At 42.2% G+C, this 21530-nt stretch overlaps 1 protein-coding gene across 3 annotated transcripts in view; it reads right to left on the minus strand.

Annotated features, from left to right (window-relative positions):
* Positions 1-21530, minus strand: part of dachd (dachshund d) — a 570949-nt gene that overhangs the window by 212034 nt on the left and 337385 nt on the right. For 2 of the 3 annotated variants that reach the window (XR_012050790.1, XM_061970731.2), the window contains exon 3: positions 17703-17855. Coding sequence is in view for 2 of the 3 variants with exons in the window: in XM_061970731.2 (XP_061826715.2) it covers positions 17703-17855 (153 nt within the window). In the remaining variant the exon portion in view is untranslated. The remainder of the gene's footprint in view (positions 1-17702; positions 17856-21530) is intronic. The other variant, XM_061970732.2, reaches the window with a different exon arrangement.

Genomic DNA, 21530 nt, shown 5'->3' on the forward strand with positions numbered 1-21530 from the left:
GCTCGCGGCTAAAGTCCAGCCCCAGTCTGCAGTGTTTTAGCTACTTCTAAATCACTAATCCTCGTCTCCATGGCGACAAATAAAGTACGTTTCTTACAAGTACCATTATCACTACAGGACGAGGAATAGCTAAACGTGCCAGAAACCTGAGGGTTGCAGGTTCGCTCCCCGCCTCTTACCATCCCAAAAAATCGCTGCCGTTGTGTCCTTGGGCGGGACACTTCACCCTTTTCCCCCGGTGCCACTCACACCGGTGAATTGAATGATGAATGATAAATGGTGGTCGGAGCGCAAATTGCAGCCACGCTTCCGTCAGTCTACCCCAGGGCAGCTGTGGCTATGAAAGTAGCTTACCACCACCAGGTGTGAATGAATGATGGGTTCTACATGTAAAGCGACTTTGGGTACTTAGAAAAGCGCTATATAAATCCCAGTTATTATTATTATTATTATTATTCACTACACACCGGCGTCAAAATGTAAACAAACGCCATTGGTGGATCCACACCTAATATCCACTGTAATGATACAAAGTACAGGAGCGTATCAAATCGATACTACTCTGATTACGTCAATATTTTTTGGCATCATAACATCTTTTTTTCGTTTTTTTAAAATGTATATTATGTTTATAAACTCAGGAATTGAATATGACCAATGTATGATCCTGTAACTACTTGGTATCGGATTGATACCCAAATTTGTGGTATTATCCAAAACTAATGCAAAGTATCAAAGAAGAGAAGAATAAGTGATTATTACATTTGAACAGAAGTGTAGATAGAACATGTTAAAGAGAAAGTAAGCAGTAAATGAACAAGTAGATTAATAATTCATTTTCTACCGCTTGTCCTTAATAATGTGTACAAAATAATAGGTGTATAAATGACACAATATGTTACTGCATACGACTAATTAGGAGTCTTTGTTTGTTTACTTACTACTAAAAGACAAGTTGTCTTGTATGTTTAACCTTAACCCTAACCCATAACCTCTAACCCTAACCCATAACCTCTAACCCTAACTCTAACCCTAACCCTAAAACATACTTGCCAACCCTCCCGGATTTTCCGGGAGACTCCCGAAATTCAGCGCCTCTCCCGAAAACCTCCCGGGACAAATTTTCTCCCGAAAATCTCCCGAAATTCAGGCGGACTCAGGTCCTCCACAATATAAACAGCGTACCTGCCCAATCACGTTATAACTATAGAATGATGGAGGGCGAGTTCTTGGTTTCTTATGTGGGTTTATTGTTAGGCAGTTTCATTAACGTCCTCCCAGCGCGGTAACAACACACAACAACAGCAGTCACTTTTTTGTATACCGTAAAGCAGTTCGTCTACCGTAAACAGCAATGTTGTGACACTCTTAAACAGGACAATACTGCCATCTAGTGCATTTGATGAAAGCACTTTTGTGCGTGCCACACAGCAATGCATCATCAGAGAGGGTGTTCAGCATGGTTAGAAAGATAGTGACAGAAAATAGAACAAGGATGGACAATTCAACCCTTAACTCAACAATGAGTAGATGAGTGTTATGTGTGTGTATATGCGTAAATAAATGAACACTGAAATTCAAGTATTTATTATACATATATATATATATATATGAAATACTTGACTTGGGGAATTCTAGCTGTAAATATACTCCATCCTTTTAGCCACGCCCCCAACCACGCCCCCGCCCCACGCCGACCACGCCCACCCCCACCTCCCGAAATCGGAGGTCTCAAGGTTGGCAAGTATGCCCTAAAATGTTATTTAAAGGACAAACTTGCAATAAGAAACATATGTTTAATGTACCCTATTTGTTAAAATAAAGCCAATAATTCTTTATTTGGGAAAATACCCTTAAGTATCGAAATAATTTAAACACTAGCAGGCCGGTTATCGGTAGGCAGGGTAGAATAGGTAGTAGGGGTGTCAAAAAAAATTAAAATTTAATGAACCGCGATTCTTATTTGTAACGATTATTAATTGATTAAAAATAAAATCTTTACATAAGACAAGTGTTGGATACTTCTCTTGTTGCCTTATTTTGTATTTGACTTTAAATTACACGTTTGGGAAGCAATTTATAAAAAAAAAAAAAAAACAGTTTTCTTTCTGGGTTGAGTTTTTTCTTGCCCTTCTGTGGGTTCTGAGCCGAGGATGTCGTTGTGCAGCCCTTTGAGACACTTAAAGGCTATATAAATAAACTTTGATTGATTCTTTTAAAGGGAAACAACACTTTTTTTGCAATTTCCCAGCAGGCACAAGACATTAAAACAACATTGAGAACTTGTTGAATTGGGTCCTGACGTTGAGCAACTCAAACCTAACATTGGAACAACATGCTTTTTGACAACGTTTAATAGAGATGCGCGGATAGGCAATTATTTCATCCGCAACCGCATCACAAAAGTCGTCAACCATCCGCATCCACCCGAACTAACATTTAATCAAAGCCGCACCCGCCCGCACCCGCCCGCACCCGCCCGCACCCGCCCGTTGTTATATATCTAATATAGACGATGCAAGGCATTAGTGAGGTTATAAAGCTTTTGCCTGTTAAAGAAAGGAGACTGATCCAATACAGCAGAGACATTCAATGCGTGCCACGCTGTCACGGCCCAGACGCACACCAGTGCGCAATCATCTGGGAGCCGCGCTGAGCGCGGATAATCCGCGGGTCGGGCGGTTGAAATAAAAAAAAATTAGATTTTATCCGCGGGTCGGGTCGGGCGGTTGAAATTAAAAAAAATTAGATTTTAAATAGATTCAGGCGGGTGGCAGTTAAACCAATTCGGAAATATATATACATAGTTAAATGTTGTTACCCACATACGAAAAACGAGCAGGCACCTGCAGCATATGCCACAACAGAAGAAGAAGAAAAAAAGAGATGGACACTTTTACGGAGCGGAGAAGGGACGCCTCGCCGGGGTCCGGGACCGAGGCCCCTTCCCCCGAGAGGGCCCCACCGAGAGCCGTAGCTGAGGTGATCCGCGAGAAGGGCCCGACGCACGTCCAGGGTCACCACCGCGCCCACCGCACCGACACCCCGCCTCGTTCGCCTTCACGCGCAGCAGGTAAGCAGCTTACCTGCCCGCCACCCCCGTGGCCGGGGGCGCGTAACAGGGGTCACTCCGCGCGCAGTGCGCTCACGAAAGGGGTGGGGCTCACCCTGGTGAGCCGAGTGGGCCACTTTTGGTAAGCAGAACTGGCGCTGCGGGATGAACCGAACGCCGGGTTAAGGCGCCCGATGCCGACGCTCATCAGACCCCAGGAAAAGGTGTTGGTTGATATAGACAGCAGGACGGTGGCCATGGAAGTCGGAACCCGCTAAGGAGTGTGTAACAACCCACCGAATCAACTAGCCCTGAAAATGGATGGCGCTGGAGCGTCGGGCCCATACCCGGCCGTCGCCGGCAGTGAGAGCCGCGAGGGCTAGGCCGCGACGAGTAGGATGGCCGCCGCGGGTGCGAGGGACATCGCACCTCCACGCGCTTGGAGGTGCGCTCAGCGCGGCTCCCATATGATTGCGCACTGGTGTGCGTCTGGGCCGTGACAGCGTGGCACGCGAATGTCTGTGCTGCATTGGATCAGTCTCCTTTCTTCAACAGGCAAAAGCTTTATAACCTCACTAATGCCTTGCATCGTCTATATTAGATATATAACAACGGGCGGGTGCGGTTCTGATTAAATGTTAGAAACGGGTGGATGGCGGATGGCGGATGGTTGACGACTTTCTGATGCGGTTGCGGATGAAATAATTGCCTATCCGCGCATCTCTAATACCTACCAAACCAACTCAGCCTCATCGTACCCATCTAGGTAATTACCCGCCTCACCTGCCATCATGGAAAGAAAAAAAATGTAAAAAGAAAAAAAAGTAATTAAATTGTTATATGTATCCAGTGATTATACGGGGTCCGGGACCGAGGCCCCTTCCCCCGAGAGGGCCCCACCGGGAGCCGTAGCTGAGGTGATCCGCGAGAAGGGCCCGACGCACGTCCAGGGTCACCACCGCGCCCACCGCACCGACACCCCGCATCGTCCGCCTTCGCCGCGGCCGGCGTCACGCGCAGCAGGTAAGCAGCCCGTGGCCGGGGGCTCGTAACAGGGGTCGCTCCGCCCGCGCAGCTTACCTGCCCGCCACCCCCGTTGCCGGGGACGCGTAACAGGGGTCACTCCGCGCGCAGTGCGCTCACGAAAGGTGGTGGGGCTCACCCTGGTGAGCCGAGTGGGCCACTTTTGGTAAGCAGAACTGGCGCTGCGGGATGAACCGAACGCCGGGTTAAGGCGCCCGATGCCAACGCTCATCAGACCCCAGGAAAAGGTGTTGGTTGATATAGACAGCAGGACGGTGGCCATGGAAGTCGGAACCCGCTAAGGAGTGTGTAACAACCCACCGAATCAACTAGCCCTGAAAATGGATGGCGCTGGAGCGTCGGGCCCATACCCGGCCGTCGCCGGCAGTGAGAGCCGCGAGGGCTAGGCCGCGACGAGTAGGATGGCCGCCGCGGGTGCGAGGGACATCGCACCTCCACGCGCTTGGAGGTGCGCTCAGCGCGGCTCCCATATGATTGCGCACTGGTGTGCGTCTGGGCCGTGACAGCGTGGCACGCGAATGTCTGTGCTGCATTGGATCAGTCTCCTTTCTTCAACAGGCAAAAGCTTTATAACCTCACTAATGCCTTGCATCGTCTATATTAGATATATAACAACGGGCGGGTGCGGTTTTGATTAAATGTTAGAAACGGGTGGATGGCGGACGACTTTCTGATGCGGTTGCGGATGAAATAATTGCCTATCCGCGCATCTCTAATACCTACCAAACCAACTCAGCCTCATCGTACCCATCTAGGTAATTACCAGTGATGTGCGGTCACTGGAGGCAGGTGAGGCCCCGCCTCACCTGCCATCATGGAAAGAAAAAAAATGTAAAAAGAAAAAAAAGTAATTAAATTGTTATATGTATCCAGTGATTATACGGGGTCCGGGACCGAGGCCCCTTCCCCCGAGAGGGCCCCACCGGGAGCCGTAGCTGAGGTGATCCGCGAGAAGGGCCCGACGCACGTCCAGGGTCACCACCGCGCCCACCGCACCGACACCCCGCATCGTCCGCCTTCGCCGCGGCCGGCGTCACGCGCAGCAGGTAAGCAGCCCGTGGCCGGGGGCTCGTAACAGGGGTCACTCCGCGCGCTCCGCCCGCGCAGCTTACCTGCCCGCCACCCCCGTTGCCGGGGGCGCGTAACAGGGGTCACTCCGCGCGCAGTGCGCTCACGAAAGGGGTGGGGCTCACCCTGGTTGATATAGACAGCAGGACGGTGGCCATGGAAGTCGGAACCCGCTAAGGAGTGTGTAACAACCCACCTGCCGAATCAACTAGCCCTGAAAATGGATGGCGCTGGAGCGTCGGGCCCATACCCGGCCGTCGCCGGCAGCGAGACGCGCTTGGAGGTGCGCTCAGCGCGGCTCCCATATGATTGCGCACTGGTGTGCGTCTGGGCCGGCACGCGAATGTCTGTGCTGCATTGGATCAGTCTCCTTTCTTCAACAGGCAAAAGCTTTATAACCTCACTAATGCCTTGCATCGTCTATATTAGATATATAACAACGGGCGGGTGCGGTTCTGATTAAATGTTAGAAACGGGTGGATGGCGGATGGTTGACGACTTTCTGATGCGGTTGCGGATGAAATAATTGCCTATCCGCGCATCTCTAATACCTACCAAACCAACTCAGCCTCATCGTACCCATCTAGGTAATTACCAGTGATGTGCGGTCACTGGAGGCAGGTGAGGCCCCGCCTCACCTGCCATCATGGAAAGAAAAAAAATGTAAAAAGAAAAAAAAGTAATTAAATTGTTATATGTATCCAGTGATTATACGGGGTCCGGGACCGAGGCCCCTTCCCCCGAGAGGGCCCCACCGGGAGCCGTAGCTGAGGTGATCCGCGAGAAGGGCCCGACGCACGTCCAGGGTCACCACCGCGCCCACCGCACCGACACCCCGCATCGTCCGCCTTCGCCGCGGCCGGCGTCACGCGCAGCAGGTAAGCAGCCCGTGGCCGGGGGCTCGTAACAGGGGTCACTCCGCGCGCTCCACCCGCGCAGCTTACCTGCCCGCCACCCCCGTTGCCGGGGGCGCGTAACAGGGGTCACTCCGCGCGCAGTGCGCTCACGAAAGGGTTGGGGCTCACCCTGGTGAGCCGAGTGGGCCACTTTTGGTAAGCAGAACTGGCGCTGCTGGATGAACCGAACGCCGGGTTAAGGCGCCCGATGCCGACGCTCATCAGACCCCAGAAAAGGTGTTGGTTGATATAGACAGCAGGACGGTGGCCATGGAAGTCGGAACCCGCTAAGGAGTGTGTAACAACCCACCGAATCAACTAGCCCTGAAAATGGATGGCGCTGGAGCGTCGGGCCCATACCCGGCCGTCGCCGGCAGCGAGAGCCGCGAGGGCTAGGCCGCGACGAGTAGGATGGCCGCCACGGGTGCGCGCTGCCGCCGCGGGTGCGAGGGACATCGCACTTCCACGCGCTTGGAGGTGCGCTCAGCGCGGCTCCCAGATGATTGCGCACTGGTGTGTGTCTGGGTCGTGACAGCGTGGCACGCGAATGTCTGTGCTGCATTGGATCAGTCTCCTTTCTTTAACAGGCAAAAGCTTTATAACCTCCCTAATGCCTTGCATCGTCTATATTAGATATTTAACAACGGGCGGGTGCGGTTTTGATTAAATGTTAGTTCGGGCGGATGGTTGACGACTTTTGTGATGCGGTTGCGGATGAAATAATTGCCTATCCGCGCATCTCTAACCCCTAGTAATCTTACAATGGCCCCAAATAGTAACTATTATTGTTTAAAAAAACCTGTGTCTTGTTTTTAATGAATACTTGGGCCAACTACGCTACTGTATTTGATTGTTGTTCATTCTGAGGTGGTACTTGATGGAAAAGGTGTGAGAGGTTTTGTAATATTAGACTATAAGTTTTTCCCGAAACGTATTTTAGCACAATGAGACGGACATTAGCTAATGCAAGCTCGCTGCAAAGCTTGTTTTCATGGGCTGATATGTGAGATTGTTGTGTTGAAAGCAGGAAAAAAAACAACACCCTTAAAGGCTAAGTGAATCTGTGAACACAATTTCCCAAAGCTATCAGCCTTTTAACAAGCCCCTAATTGAATTGCTGTGAGAGCATTGGGCTGGTTTTTTTTTTTCTTTTCCCTTTTCGCTATGTGCCATTTCAATTAATTATTAGCCCTAAAATGCAGAAGGATTTTCATGATATCACACAGAAGCACTTAGTGTATTAAAGAGAAGCATAATAGAGCGGATCCGTGAGCCCCGCTCCGAATTACAAACCGAACATATTCCCAGTGGCTCCGGCTGCTAAGTGGAAGTTTTTTTTGTTTTTTTTTTGTGTGTGGATTGCCTTCACAACACTCGGCGCGGAGATGAAAACAGGAAGTGTTGCTGAGCCGATTTAACAATGCCAAATGCATAAAGCGTGAGGTCATCACTCCGAGGGAGCGGAGTGTGCGCGAGGTCACGGAAATAAAGATAAATGTGAGCAGCAATAGCAAGGCTGTGGCAATGGAGCTAATAAGAAAGTGTTTTATCTTTTTTTTACAATTTAAATAGCAACCTTGAGCCCACCAGCCGGCGCTCGCCGGAATCGTAATTCCGGCGAGCGCGCCCGCTCGCTCGCAGGACCTGAGCGTTAGTGAAATATACGGCGGCGACGCCTCTTGGCCTCATCCACAATCAATTGGATTCTTTTGCTTTAATATTTACTCGCCCGCCGATGAGACGCTCGTCTGCATGGTGATGAAGAGGCTGCCACTGGCGTTTGAAGGTGACCTGTCAGCGAGTATGGACAAATCTCTCGCTCGCAGAAATGTAGAAAATAAATCATTAGCTCGACAGGGCCGACCACCGTCCCCTCTTCTTCGCCCCCCCCACCCCCGGCGCTCTCACTCACTCTCGGCGGATTTAAATCAGCTCAGATTTATGATTTGAATTAATGCCGGGTTTGGTCAAAGGAATGGTGTGGGAGACAAATGGTGTTTGCTACTGAAGCCATCCGAGTATTGATGAGCGGGTGTCGCCGCAATCTCCTCTTTATATCAAAACACTCCCGCCTTGACAGCGCTGGCCAGCAGGAGTCATCCTGATAATACGCCGAGGAGTTATTGCGACGCATCCTTAGACAGTCAACAGATAAAGCTGGTGACTTTACCATACCAGATATACAGGTAAAAGCCAGTAAATTAGAATATTTTGAAAAACTTGATTTATTTCAGTAATTGCATTCAAAAGGTGTAACTTGTACATTATATTTATTCATTGCACACAGACTGATGCATTCAAATGTTTATTTCATTTAATTTGGATGATTTGAAGTGGCAACAAATGAAAATCCAAAATTCCGTGTGTCACAAAATTAGAATATTACTTAAGGCTAATACAAAAAAGGGATTTTTAGAAATGTTGGCCAACTGAAAAGTATGAAAATGAAAAAATATGAGCATGTACAATACTCAATACTTGGTTGGAGCTCCTTTTGCCTCAATTACTGCGTTAATGCGGCGTGGCATGGAGTCGATGAGTTTCTGGCACTGCTCAGGTGTTATGAGAGCCCAGGTTGCTCTGATAGTGGCCTTCAACTCTTCTGCGTTTTTGGGTCTGGCATTCTGCATCTTCCTTTTCACAATACCCCACAGATTTTCTATGGGGCTAAGGTCAGGGGAGTTGGCGGGCCAATTTAGAACAGAAATACCATGGTCCGTAAACCAGGCACGGATAGATTTTGCGCTGTGTGCAGGCGCCAAGTCCTGTTGGAACTTGAAATCTCCATCTCCATAGAGCAGGTCAGCAGCAGGAAGCATGAAGTGCTCTAAAACTTGCTGGTAGACGGCTGCGTTGACCCTGGATCTCAGGAAACAGAGTGGACCGACACCAGCAGATGACATGGCACCCCAAACCATCACCCAACCATGCAAATTTTGCATTTCCTTTGGAAATCGAGGTCCCAGAGTCTGGAGGAAGACAGGAGAGGCACAGGATCCACGTTGCCTGAAGTCTAGTGTAAAGTTTCCACCATCAGTGATGGTTTGGGGTGCCATGTCATCTGCTGGTGTCGGTCCACTCTGTTTCCTGAGATCCAGGGTCAACGCAGCCGTCTACCAGCAAGTTTTAGAGCACTTCATGCTTCCTGCTGCTGACCTGCTCTATGGAGATGGAGATTTCAAGTTCCAACAGGACTTGGCGCCTGCACACAGCGCAAAATCTACCCGTGCCTGGTTTACGGACCATGGTATTTCTGTTCTAAATTGGCCCGCCAACTCCCCTGACCTTAGCCCCATAGAAAATCTGTGGGGTATTGTGAAAAGGAAGATGCAGAATGCCAGACCCAAAAACGCAGAAGAGTTGAAGGCCACTATCAGAGCAACCTGGGCTCTCATAACACCTGAGCAGTGCCAGAAACTCATCGACTCCATGCCACGCCGCATTAACGCAGTAATTGAGGCAAAAGGAGCTCCAACCAAGTATTGAGTATTGTACATGCTCATATTTTTCATTTTCATACTTTTCAGTTGGCCAACATTTCTAAAAATCCCTTTTTTGTATTAGCCTTAAGTAATATTCTAATTTTGTGACACACGGAATTTTGGATTTTCATTTGTTGCCACTTCAAATCATCAAAATTAAATGAAATAAACATTTGAATGCATCAGTCTGTGTGCAATGAATAAATATAATGTACAAGTTACACCTTTTGAATGCAATTACTGAAATAAATCAAGTTTTTCAAAATATTCTAATTTACTGGCTTTTACCTGTATATATATATCCCCGCGACCCCGAAGGGAATAAGCGGTAGTAAATGGATGGATGGATGGATGGATGGATGGATGGATGGATGGATATATATATATATATATATATATATATATATATATATATATATATATATATATATATATATATATATATATATATAAATAAATAATTGACTTTCAGTGAATTCTAGCTATATATATATATATATATATATATATATATATATATATATATATATATAAATAAAATAAATACTTGAATTTCAGTGTTCATTTATTTACACATATACACACACATAACACTCATCTACTCATTGTTGAGTTAAGGGTTGAATTGTCCATCCTTGTTCTATTCTCTGTCACTATCTTTCTAACCATGCTGAACACCCTCTCTGATGATGCATTGCTGTGTGGCACGCACAAAAGTGTGCTTTCATCAAATGCACTAGATGGCAGTATTGTCCTGTTTAAGAGTGTCACAACATTGCTGTTTACGGCAGACGGACTGCTTTACTGTAGACGTTCTTTATATTGTGGGAAAGCGGACTCAGGTCCGCATGGAGCTGGAGGGGGCGTGGCCTCCAGCTCCGCCTGAATTTCGGGAGAAAATTTGTCCCGGGAGGTTTTCGGGAGAGGCGCTGAATTTCGGGAGTCTCCCGGAAAATCCGGGAGGGTTGGCAAGTATGGGTGTTGGAGTTGTCGGACTTTTTGTGTGGCTGTAAACGCATCACCGGCTAAGTGCCATATGTGCACGTGTTGGCGCAAGTGAGAAAGAGCGAGCGGCTGCTGTTGATATAACAAAGTTGCTTTTGGTCTGGTTTGTACTGCAGAAAATGACCACTTTTGCTAGATATCATTTTTTTTTTACTAATCTTTTGGTGATGTGGTTATGGCCGACAATAAAGAGTTTTGCTCAGTAAAGTGACGGATGGAATTCATGTCCTCAAAGCGCCTCGACAGACGTTACAATATTTGAACAATGATGACGAAAACTGTTTTCTCTGTCGTGCGCTTATTTTTTTATTTGATTTTGTGCGTGGCATAGGACGCTTGAGCAGGGCGCAATTGCACAGGCGCGCACCTTAGAGGGAACATTGCCTACGACCCATACCTTCTACCAACCTTCCCATCATACCCTACTTACCTACCTAACCCCACCTTACCCTACCTGCCCATATACAAAACCCAAAACCAGTGAAGTTGTCACGTTGTGTAAATGGTAAAAAAAAAAAAAGAGAATACAACAAATCCTTTTCAACTTATATTAATTGAATAGACTGAAAAGTGGAAAGCGGCAGAGCTGAAAAGCGACCCGACGGGACTGAAGGTTTATTGACAAAGTCAAAACTCTGCTCGAAGTAATGTCTGTGCTTGGTGGTCCTTGGAACCCACACGACGGCTTGAGACCGGCACAATCATTAATTTAGAACTTAATGGCAGCAACACGTTGCAAAAAAAGTTGCCACGGGGGCATTTTTACCACTGTGTTACATGGCCTTTCCTTTTAACAACACTCAGTAAAGGTTTGGGAACTGAGGAGACACATTTTTGAAGTGGAATTATTTCCCATTCTTGCTTGATGTACAGCTTAAGTTGTTCAACAGTCTCCGTTGTGGCATTTTAGGCTTCATAATTGACAGGTCTGGACTACAGGCAGGCCAGTCTAGTACCCGCACTCTTTTACTATGAAGCCAAGCTGTTGCAACACGTGACTTGGAATTGTCTTGCTGAAATAAGCAGGGGCGTCCATGCTTGGATGGCAACATATGTTGCTCCAAAACCTGTATATTAGCACTGAAATACACATAGTACCTGAACACAGTATAATTGTACTTATTTATAATAGCACTTAAATACACATAGTACCTGAACACAGTATAATTGTAATATAATTTTATAAGTAGGTAGGTAGCTAATTGTACTGTACTGTGTTCAGGTACTATGTGTGTTTTAGTGCTTGTATAAATAAGTAACAGCTGTACAGTTAGCTAGCTCGTTGGCTAGTCCAGTACAGTTAGCTAGCTAACGGTACAGCTGTTATTTATACAAGCACTAAAACACACATAGTACCTGAACACAGCACAATTTTACTTATTATATTATCACGGAAATACACATAGTACCTGAACACAGCACAATTTTACTTATTATATTATCACGGAAATACACATAGTACCTGAACACAGCACAATTGTACTTATTTATGTTAGCACTGAAATACACATAGTACCTGAACACAGCACAATTTTACTTATTATATTATCACGGAAATACACATAGTACCTGAACACAGCACAATTTTACTTATTATATTATCACGGAAATACACATAATACCTGAACACAGCACAATTTTACTTATTATATTATCACGGAAATACACATAGTACCTGAACACAGCACAATTTTACTTATTATATTATCACGGAAATACACATAGTACCTGAACACAGCACAATTTTACTTATTATATTATCACGGAAATACACATAGTACCTGAACACAGCACAATTGTACTTATTTCTATTAGCACTGAAATACACATAGTACCTGAACACAGTACAATTGTAATATAATTTTATAAGTAGTAGGTAGGTAGCTAATTGTACTGTACTGTGTTCAGGTACTATGTGTGTTTTAGTGCTTGTATAAATAAGTAACAGCTGTACAGTTAGCTAGCTCGTTAGCGTGTCCAGTACAGTTAGCTAGTTAGCTAGCCAACGGTACAGCTGTTATTTATATAAGCATTAAAACACACACAGTACCTGAACACAACACATTGTACTTATTTCTATTAGCACTGAAATACACATAGTACCTGAACACAGTATAATTGTAATATAATGTTATAAGTAGGTAGGTAGCTAATTAAACTGTACTGTGTTCAGGTACTATGTGTGTTTTAGTGCTTGTATAAATAAGTAACAGCTGTACAGTTAGCTAACTCGTTAGCGTGTCCAGCACAGTTAGCTAGTTAGCTAGCTAACGGTACAGCTGTTATTTATACAAGCACTAAAACACACACAGTCCCTGAACACAGCACACTTGTACTTATTTATATCAGAACTGAAAGACACATAGTACCTGAACACAGCACAATTGTACTTATTCATATTAGCACTGAAATACACATAGTACCTGAACACAGCGCAATTGTACTTATTTATATTAGCACTGAAATACACATAGTACCTGAACACAGCACAATTTTACTTATTATATTATCACGGAAATACACATAGTACCTGAACACAGCACAATTTTACTTATTATATTATCACGGAAATACACATAATACCTGAACACAGCACAATTGTACTTATTTATATTAGCACTGAAATACACATAGTACCTGAACACAGCACAATTTTACTTATTATATTATCACGGAAATACACATAGTACCTGAACACAGCACAGTTTTACTTATTATATTATCACGGAAATACACATAGTACCTGAACACAGCACAATTTTACTTATTATATTATCACGGAAATACACATAGTACCTGAACACAGCACAATTTTACTTATTATATTATCACGGAAATACACATAGTACCTGAACACAGCACAATTGTACTTATTTATGTTAGCACTAAAATACACATAGTACCTGAACACAACACAATTTTACTTATTATATTATCACGGAAATACACATAGTACCTGAACACAGCACAATTTTACTTATTATATTATCACGGAGATACACATAGTACCTGAACACAGCACAATTGTACTTATTATTATCACGGAAATACACATAGTACCTGAACACAGCACAATTTTACTTATTATATTATCACGGAAATACACATAGTACCTGAACACAACACGATTTTACTTATTATATTATCACGGAAATACACATAGTACCTGAACACAGCACAATTTTACTTATTATATTATCACGGAAATACACATAGTACCTGAACACAGCACAATTTTACTTATTATATTATCACGGAAATACACATAGTACCTGAACACAGCACAATTGTACTTATTTATATTAGCACTGAAATACACATAGTACCTGAACACAGTACAATTGTAATATAATTTTATAAGTAGTAGGTAGGTAGCTAATTGTACTGTACTGTGTTCAGGTACTATGTGTGTTTTAGTGCTTGTATAAATAAGTAACAGCTGTACAGTTAGCTAGCTCGTTGGCTAGTCCAGTACAGTTAGCTGGTTAGCTAGCTAACGGTAAAGCTGTTATTTATACAAGCACTAAAACACACACAGTACCTGAACACAGCACAATTTTACTTATATATTAGCAAGTCCAGCACAGTTAGCTAGCTAACAGTACAGCTGTTATTTATATAAGCATTAAAACACACACAGTACCTGAACACAACACATTGTACTTATTTCTATTAGCACTGAAATACACATAGTACCTGAACACAGCACAATTGTACAAACCCTGTTTCCATATGAGTTGGGAAATTGTGTTAGATGTAAATATAAACGGAATACAATGATTTGCAAATCCTTTTCAACCCATATTCAGTTGAATATGCTACAAAGACAACATATTTGATGTTCAAACTGATAATAATCATTAACTTTAGAATTTGATGGCAGCAACACGTGACAAAGAAGTTGGGAAAGGTGGCAATAAATACTGATAAAGTTGAGGAATGCTCATCAAACACTTATTTGGAACATCCCACAGGTGTGCAGGCTAATTGGGAACAGGTGGGTGCCATGATTGGGTATAAAAGTAGATTCCATGAAATGCTCAGTCATTCACAAACAAGGACAGGGCGACGGTCACCACTTTGTCAACAGATGCGTGAGCAAATTGTTGAACAGTTTAAGAAAAACCTTTCTCAACCGGCTATTGCAAGGAATTTAGGGATTTCGCCATCTACGCTCCGTAATATCATCAAAGGGTTCAGAGAATCTGGAGAAATCACTGCACGTAAGCAACTAAGCCTGTGACCTTCGATCCCTCAGGCTGTACTGCATCAACAAGCGACATCAGTGTGTAAAGGATATCACCACATGGGCTCAGGAACACTTCAGAAACCCGCTGTCAGTAACTACAGTTGGTCGCTACATCTGTAAGTGCAAGTTAAAACTCTCCTATGCAAGGCGAAAACCGTTGATCAACAACACCCAGAAACGCCGTCGGCTTCGCTGGGCCTGAGATCATCTAAGATGGACTGATACAAAGTGGAAAAGTGTTCTGTGGTCTGACGAGTCCACATTTCAAATTGTTTTTTGGAAACTGTGGACGTCGTGTCCTCCGGACCAAAGAGGAAAAGAACCATCCGGATTGTTATAGGCGCAAAGTGGAAAAGCCAGCATGTGTGATGGTATGGGGGTGTATTAGTGCCCAAGACATGGGTAACTTACACATCTGTGAAGGCGCCATTAATGCTGAAAGGTACATACAGGTTTTGGAGCAACATATGTTGCCATCCAAGCAACGTTACCATGGACGCCCCTGCTTATTTCAAGCAAGCCACGTGTTACATCAACATGGCTTCATAGTAAAAGAGTGCGGGTACTAGACTGGCCTGCCTGTAGTCCAGACCTGTCTCCCATTGAAAATGTGAAGCCTAAAATAGCACAACGGAGACCCCCGGACTGTTGAACAACTTAAGCTGTACATCAAGCAAGAATGGGAAATAATTCCACCTGAGAAGCTTCAAAAATGTGTCTCCTCAGTTCCCAGTGAGTGTTGTTAAAAGGAAAGGCCATGTAACACAGTGGTGAACATGCCCTTTCCCAACTACTTTGGCACGTGTTGCAGCCATGAAATTCTCAGTTAATTATTATTTGCAACAAAAAAAACAAAGTTTATGAGTTTGAACATCAAATATGTTGTCTTTGTAGCATATTCAACTGAATATGGGTTGAAAAGGATTTGCAAATCATTGCATTCTGTTTATATTTACATCTAACACAATTTCCCAACTCATATGGAAACGGGGTTTCTACTTAAATTTCAGTTTTTGCAGTGTGCTCCTAATTATCCTAATATTTCTTCATCTCTATGGGACATTTTTAAAACTACTGCCCCCAACAAAGAGGCGAAGAACATTCTATATATAAAACAGTTCCAAATGCAATCAAATTCTAAAGTTAATGATTATTTGCATGTTTATGAGTTTGAACATCAAATATGTTGTCTTTGTAGCATATTCAACTGAATATGGGTTGAAAAGGATTTGCAAATCATTGTATTCCGTTTATATTTACATCTAACACAATTTCCCAACTCATATGGAAACGGGGTTTCTACTTAAATTTCAGTTTTTGCAGTGTGCTCCTAATTATCCTAATATTTCTTCATCTCTATGGGACATTTTTAAAACTACTGCCCCCAACAAAGAGGCGAAGAACATTCTATATATAAAACAGTTCCAAATGCAATCAAATTCTAAAGTTAATGATTATTTGCATGTTTATGAGTTTGAACATCAAATATGTTGTCTTTGTAGCATATTCAACTGAATATGGGTTGAAAAGGATTTGCAAATCATTGTATTCCGTTTATATTTACATCTAACACAATTTCCCAACTCATATGGAAACGGGGTTTCTACTTAAATTTCAGTTTTTGCAGTGTGCTCCTAATTATCCTAATATTTCTTCATCTCTATGGGACATTTTTAAAACTACTGCCCAAAACAAAGAGGCGAAGAACATTCTATATATAAAACAGTTCCAAATGCAATCAAATTCTAAAGTTAATGATTATTTGCATGTTTATGAGTTTGAACATCAAATATGTTGTCTTTGTAGCATATTCAACTGAATATGGGTTGAAAAGGATTTGCAAATCATTGTATTCCGTTTATATTTACATCTAACACAATTTCCCAACTCATATGGAAACGGGGTTTCTACTTAAATTTCAGTTTTTGCAGTGTGCTCCTAATTATCCTAATATTTCTTCATCTCTATGGGACATTTTTAAAACTACTGCCCCCAACAAAGAGGCGAAGAACATTCTATATATAAAACAGTTCCAAATGCAATCAAATTCTAAAGTTAATGATTATTTGCATGTTTATGAGTTTGAACATCAAATATGTTGTCTTTGTAGCATATTCAACTGAATATGGCTTGAAAAAGGATTTGCAAATCATTGTATTCCGTTTATATTTACATCTAACACAATTTCCCAACTCATATGGAAACGGGGTTTCTACTTAAATTTCAGTTTTTGCAGTGTGCTCCTAATTATCCTAATATTTCTTCATCTCTATGGGACATTTTTAAAACTACTGCCCCCAACAAAGAGGCGAAGAACATTCTATATATAAAACAGTTCCAAATGCAATCAAATTCTAAAGTTAATGATTATTTGCATGTTTATGAGTTTGAACATCAAATATGTTGTCTTTGTAGCATATACAACTGAATATGGCTTGAAAAAGGATTTGCAAATCATTGTATTCCGTTTATATTTACATCTAACACAATTTCCCAACTCATATGGAAACGGGGTTTCTACTTAAATTTCAGTTTTTGCAGCGTGCTCCTAATTATCCTAATATTTCTTCATCTCTATGGGACATTTTTAAAACTACTGCCCCCAACAAAGAGGCGAAGAACATTCTATATATAAAACAGTTCCAAATGCAATCAAATTCTAAAGTTAATGATTATTTGCATGTTTATGAGTTTGAACATCAAATATGTTGTCTTTGTAGCATATTCAACTGAATATGGCTTGAAAACGGATTTGCAAATCATTGTATTCCGTTTACATTTACATCTAACACAATTTCCCAACTCATATGGAAACGGGGTTTGTATAAAGGTACTAGAGTATGGGTGTTTTAGAGCCGATATAAAAAAAAGGTGAAAATGCATTCATGACAGAAGTGCATCCTCACCCACGCTGGAGCCGAGGTCTCCGTTCTCACCGTCAGCCCCGTGGTGGTTGGCGCCGGCGTGGTAGCCGCCCATGGCCTCCAGCTTGATCTTCTTCACCTTCATGGCCTCGGCGATGGCCGCGTTGGCAGCCGCCGCCGCCGCCGCCGTCAGACCTGCGAGAGGAAGGGGAGCAGACAGTCAGACTTACAGACCAACAACACGAGTCCTCGGGGTCGCCCCAGCTTTTATTGAACTAAGCACAATGAAAGACGTTTGAAATGAGTGAAACAATGAATAATTTCTTTCTCCGCGGGGAACGTGCGTGTACGTGATCACGGCGCGCTTTTTCATGTGCTGACAAAGGACACGGTCACAGCAGGTTGTCATGATGATGGCAGGAAGCCCCGTGGTATGATTTGGATGAAGGCTACACCCACCGCAGGGGGCTCCTTGTTGACAGGGAGAGGAATATATCCTTTTTATACTCTACACAATGTACCTTTAATAGAGATGTTATCAAAGGTAGTGTATTTGTTTGATTGTTTCACAGCTTTTGTGACACAAAAAACAGACAAATGCACGAGGCAAATAAGCGGCTAAAAGCAATATTTGCGAGGGTACGGTACGAGCAATGTCAAAAGACAACTGTTGCGTTCCATTCCGTAGAAAAAAATTTCCGGGGGTCTGGGGACGAAGGCCCCCAGCCATGTCCAGGGCGGTGCCCTGGCGGGGGGGATAACGGGGGCGACGCCCCCCGAAGCTCCTGGTTTTTCACTAATTTAACATGCTAAAATTAACAAAGACAGAGATTAAAAGAGACGGAATTCCGACTTTAGACGGAAAAATCACATGCCTGGAAAAAAAAGGACCACAACTATGGAACTCTCTACCTGACACTTTGAAAAGTATACCTGCACTTGTCACTTTCAAAAAACAAACAAAATTATGGCTGGTTGAGCAACAATCGTGTTGCCATGTTTAGTTTTTACTCATTTTTACTACCGTATTTTTCGGAGTATAAGTCGCTCCGGAGTATAAGTCGCACCGGCCGAAAATGCATAATAAAGAAGGAAAAAAACATATATAAGTCGCACTGGAGTATAAGTCGCATTTTTTGGGGAAATGTATTTGATAAAACCCAACATTAAGAATAGACATTTGAAAGGCAATTCAAAAAAAATAAAGAATAGTGAACAACAGGCTGAATAAGTGTACGTTATATGCATACTTGCCAACCCTCCCGGATTTTCCGGGAGACTCCCGAAATTCAGCGCCTCTCCCGAAAACCTCCCGGGACAAATTTTCTCCCGAAAATCTCCCGAAATTCAGGCCGAGCTGGAGGCCACGCCCCCTCCAGCTCCATGCGGACCTGAGTCCGCTTTCCAACAATATAAACAACGTCTACAGTAAAGCAGTTCGTCTGCCGTAAACAGCAATGTTGTGACACTCTTAAACAGGACAATACTGCCATCTAGTGCATTTGATGAAAGCACTTTTGTGCGTGCCACACAGCAATGCATCATCAGAGAGGGTGTTCAGCATGGTTAGAAAGATAGTGACAGAGAATAGAACAAGGATGGACAATTCAACCCTTAACTCAACAATGAGTAGATGAGTGTTATGTGTGTGTATATGTGTAAATAAATGAACACTGAAATTCAAGTATTTATTTTATATATATATATATATATATATATATATATATATATATATATATAATAAAATAAATATATATTTATAGCTAGAATTTACTGAAAGTCAATTATTTCTTTTATATATATATATATATATATATATATATATATATATATATACATCCATCCATTTTAGCCGTTAAATATACACTCAAAACCACTGTAAGTTTGTTAGCTAGCGAGCTATAAGTTATCTGCCACACAAAAATATGCAATAAATGCTGTCAATTAGTTAGTTAGCGAATGAACAAGCAAAAAAATATATACGTTCAAAACCGCTGTTAGTTTGTTAGCAAGCTATACATTCTCTGCCACACAAACATATGCATTCAAAGCCATAAATTAGTTAGTTAGCTAACGACTTAGCCGTTAAATATACACTCCAAACCACTGTAAGTTTGTTAGCTTGCGAGCTATAAGTTATCTGCCACACACAATTATGCAATAAATGCTGTCAATGAGCTAACGAGCGAGCCAAAAAATATGCCCTCAAAATCGTGGTTAGTTTGGTAGCTAGCGAACTACGTGTCACAGAAAAATATGCAAAAAGCTGTCAATTAGTCAGTTAGCGAGGACAATAAAAGAAAACCAACAATTAAATTAAATGAAGAACTTTGTCACCTAGCTAGCTATCTACAAATGCTCGTCACACAAAAATATGCAGAATTGTTTTTGAAATGTAGCTCTCTGCCACACAAAAATATGCTATAAAAGCTGTCAATTACTTAGATAGCTAGTGAGCTTCAAAAACAAAAATAAAAGTTGCAATTAAATCAATAACTTTGTTAACTAGCTATCGATCAAGAAATGCCAGCCACACGAAATTAGAGATTTTGAAAGTCAGTTATGTACCACACAAAAATATGCAATAAAAGCTGTGAAATACAAGCTAGGGGTGTGACTCTTTGGGCACTTAACAATTCGATCCAATTCCGATTCCTGAGGTGACGATTCGATTCAGAATCGATTCTCAATTCAAACAGACTTTCGCAATTGTATTATTTGGTATAATAATTATAATGACACTTTTCCAAAACAGATCACAGGTTAGAAAAGCTCCTTCTTGTTGCATGGAGATGGCCTAAAAACATTTTTTAATTGATTATTATAAAGAATAATCATAAAAATGACAAAAACAATATCATTCTTGTTTTTTCAACCGATTTTTTAAATTATGAATCGATTTACAATCGGGATGATTAAGATTCATGGTTCAGATGTGAATCAAACTTGCCAACCCTCCCGAATTTTCCGGGAGTCTCCCAAAATTCAGCGCCTCTCCCGAAAACCAACCGGGACAAATATTCTCCCGAATCTCTTCCGATTTTCAGCCGGAGCTGGAAGCCACGCCCCCTCCAGCTCCATGCGGACCTGAGTGAGGACAGCCTTTTTTTATGACGGGAGGACAACAGGGTGACAAGAACTAAATCATCCAGACTAGAGACAAATTGTATTATTATGTTTATCTTACCTAAAAATAAATATATTTATTAATTAAAAAAATAAAAATAAAAAATACATTTTTACTATATTTTGCTAAAAACATCAAAATTAATTGTATTTTTATTTATATTTTTTCTGACTCCTTAATACATCCAGCCATAGAATTAAAATAAACATATTTGAAATAATTAATTTTAAATTATCATAATAATTCATTTAAAATGACCATATTTAATTATTAAAATAATTGCTTGTTTATCAACAACTTTAGCATTTTATTCATTACATTTTGAAGCTCTCAGAAGCCAAGTTATGTTATATTCATGTTATATTTATGCAAGTTTGAAGTATCAATTATCCAAACACAGTTTTGTTTGCATATTTTCAGGATGTATATATATATATATATATATATATATATATATATATATATATATATATATATATATATATATATATATATATATGTCTTAATAAGGTTATCCAAAAAATTGTGCTCGATACCGTAGTAGAGCGCAATATATGTATGTGTGGGAAAAAAAATCACAAGGCTACTAATCATCAGGAGATTTTTCTCCTGATGATTGAGGGAACCCCTCATGAAACAGGCCTGTAGAGATGAAGTAGTCTTGTGATTTTTTTTCCCCACACATACATACATACATATAAATATATATATATATATATATATATATATATATATATATATAT

Source organism: Nerophis lumbriciformis, linkage group LG13 (assembly GCF_033978685.3).
Source record: "Nerophis lumbriciformis linkage group LG13, RoL_Nlum_v2.1, whole genome shotgun sequence".
Taxonomy (NCBI): Eukaryota; Metazoa; Chordata; class Actinopteri; order Syngnathiformes; family Syngnathidae; genus Nerophis; species Nerophis lumbriciformis.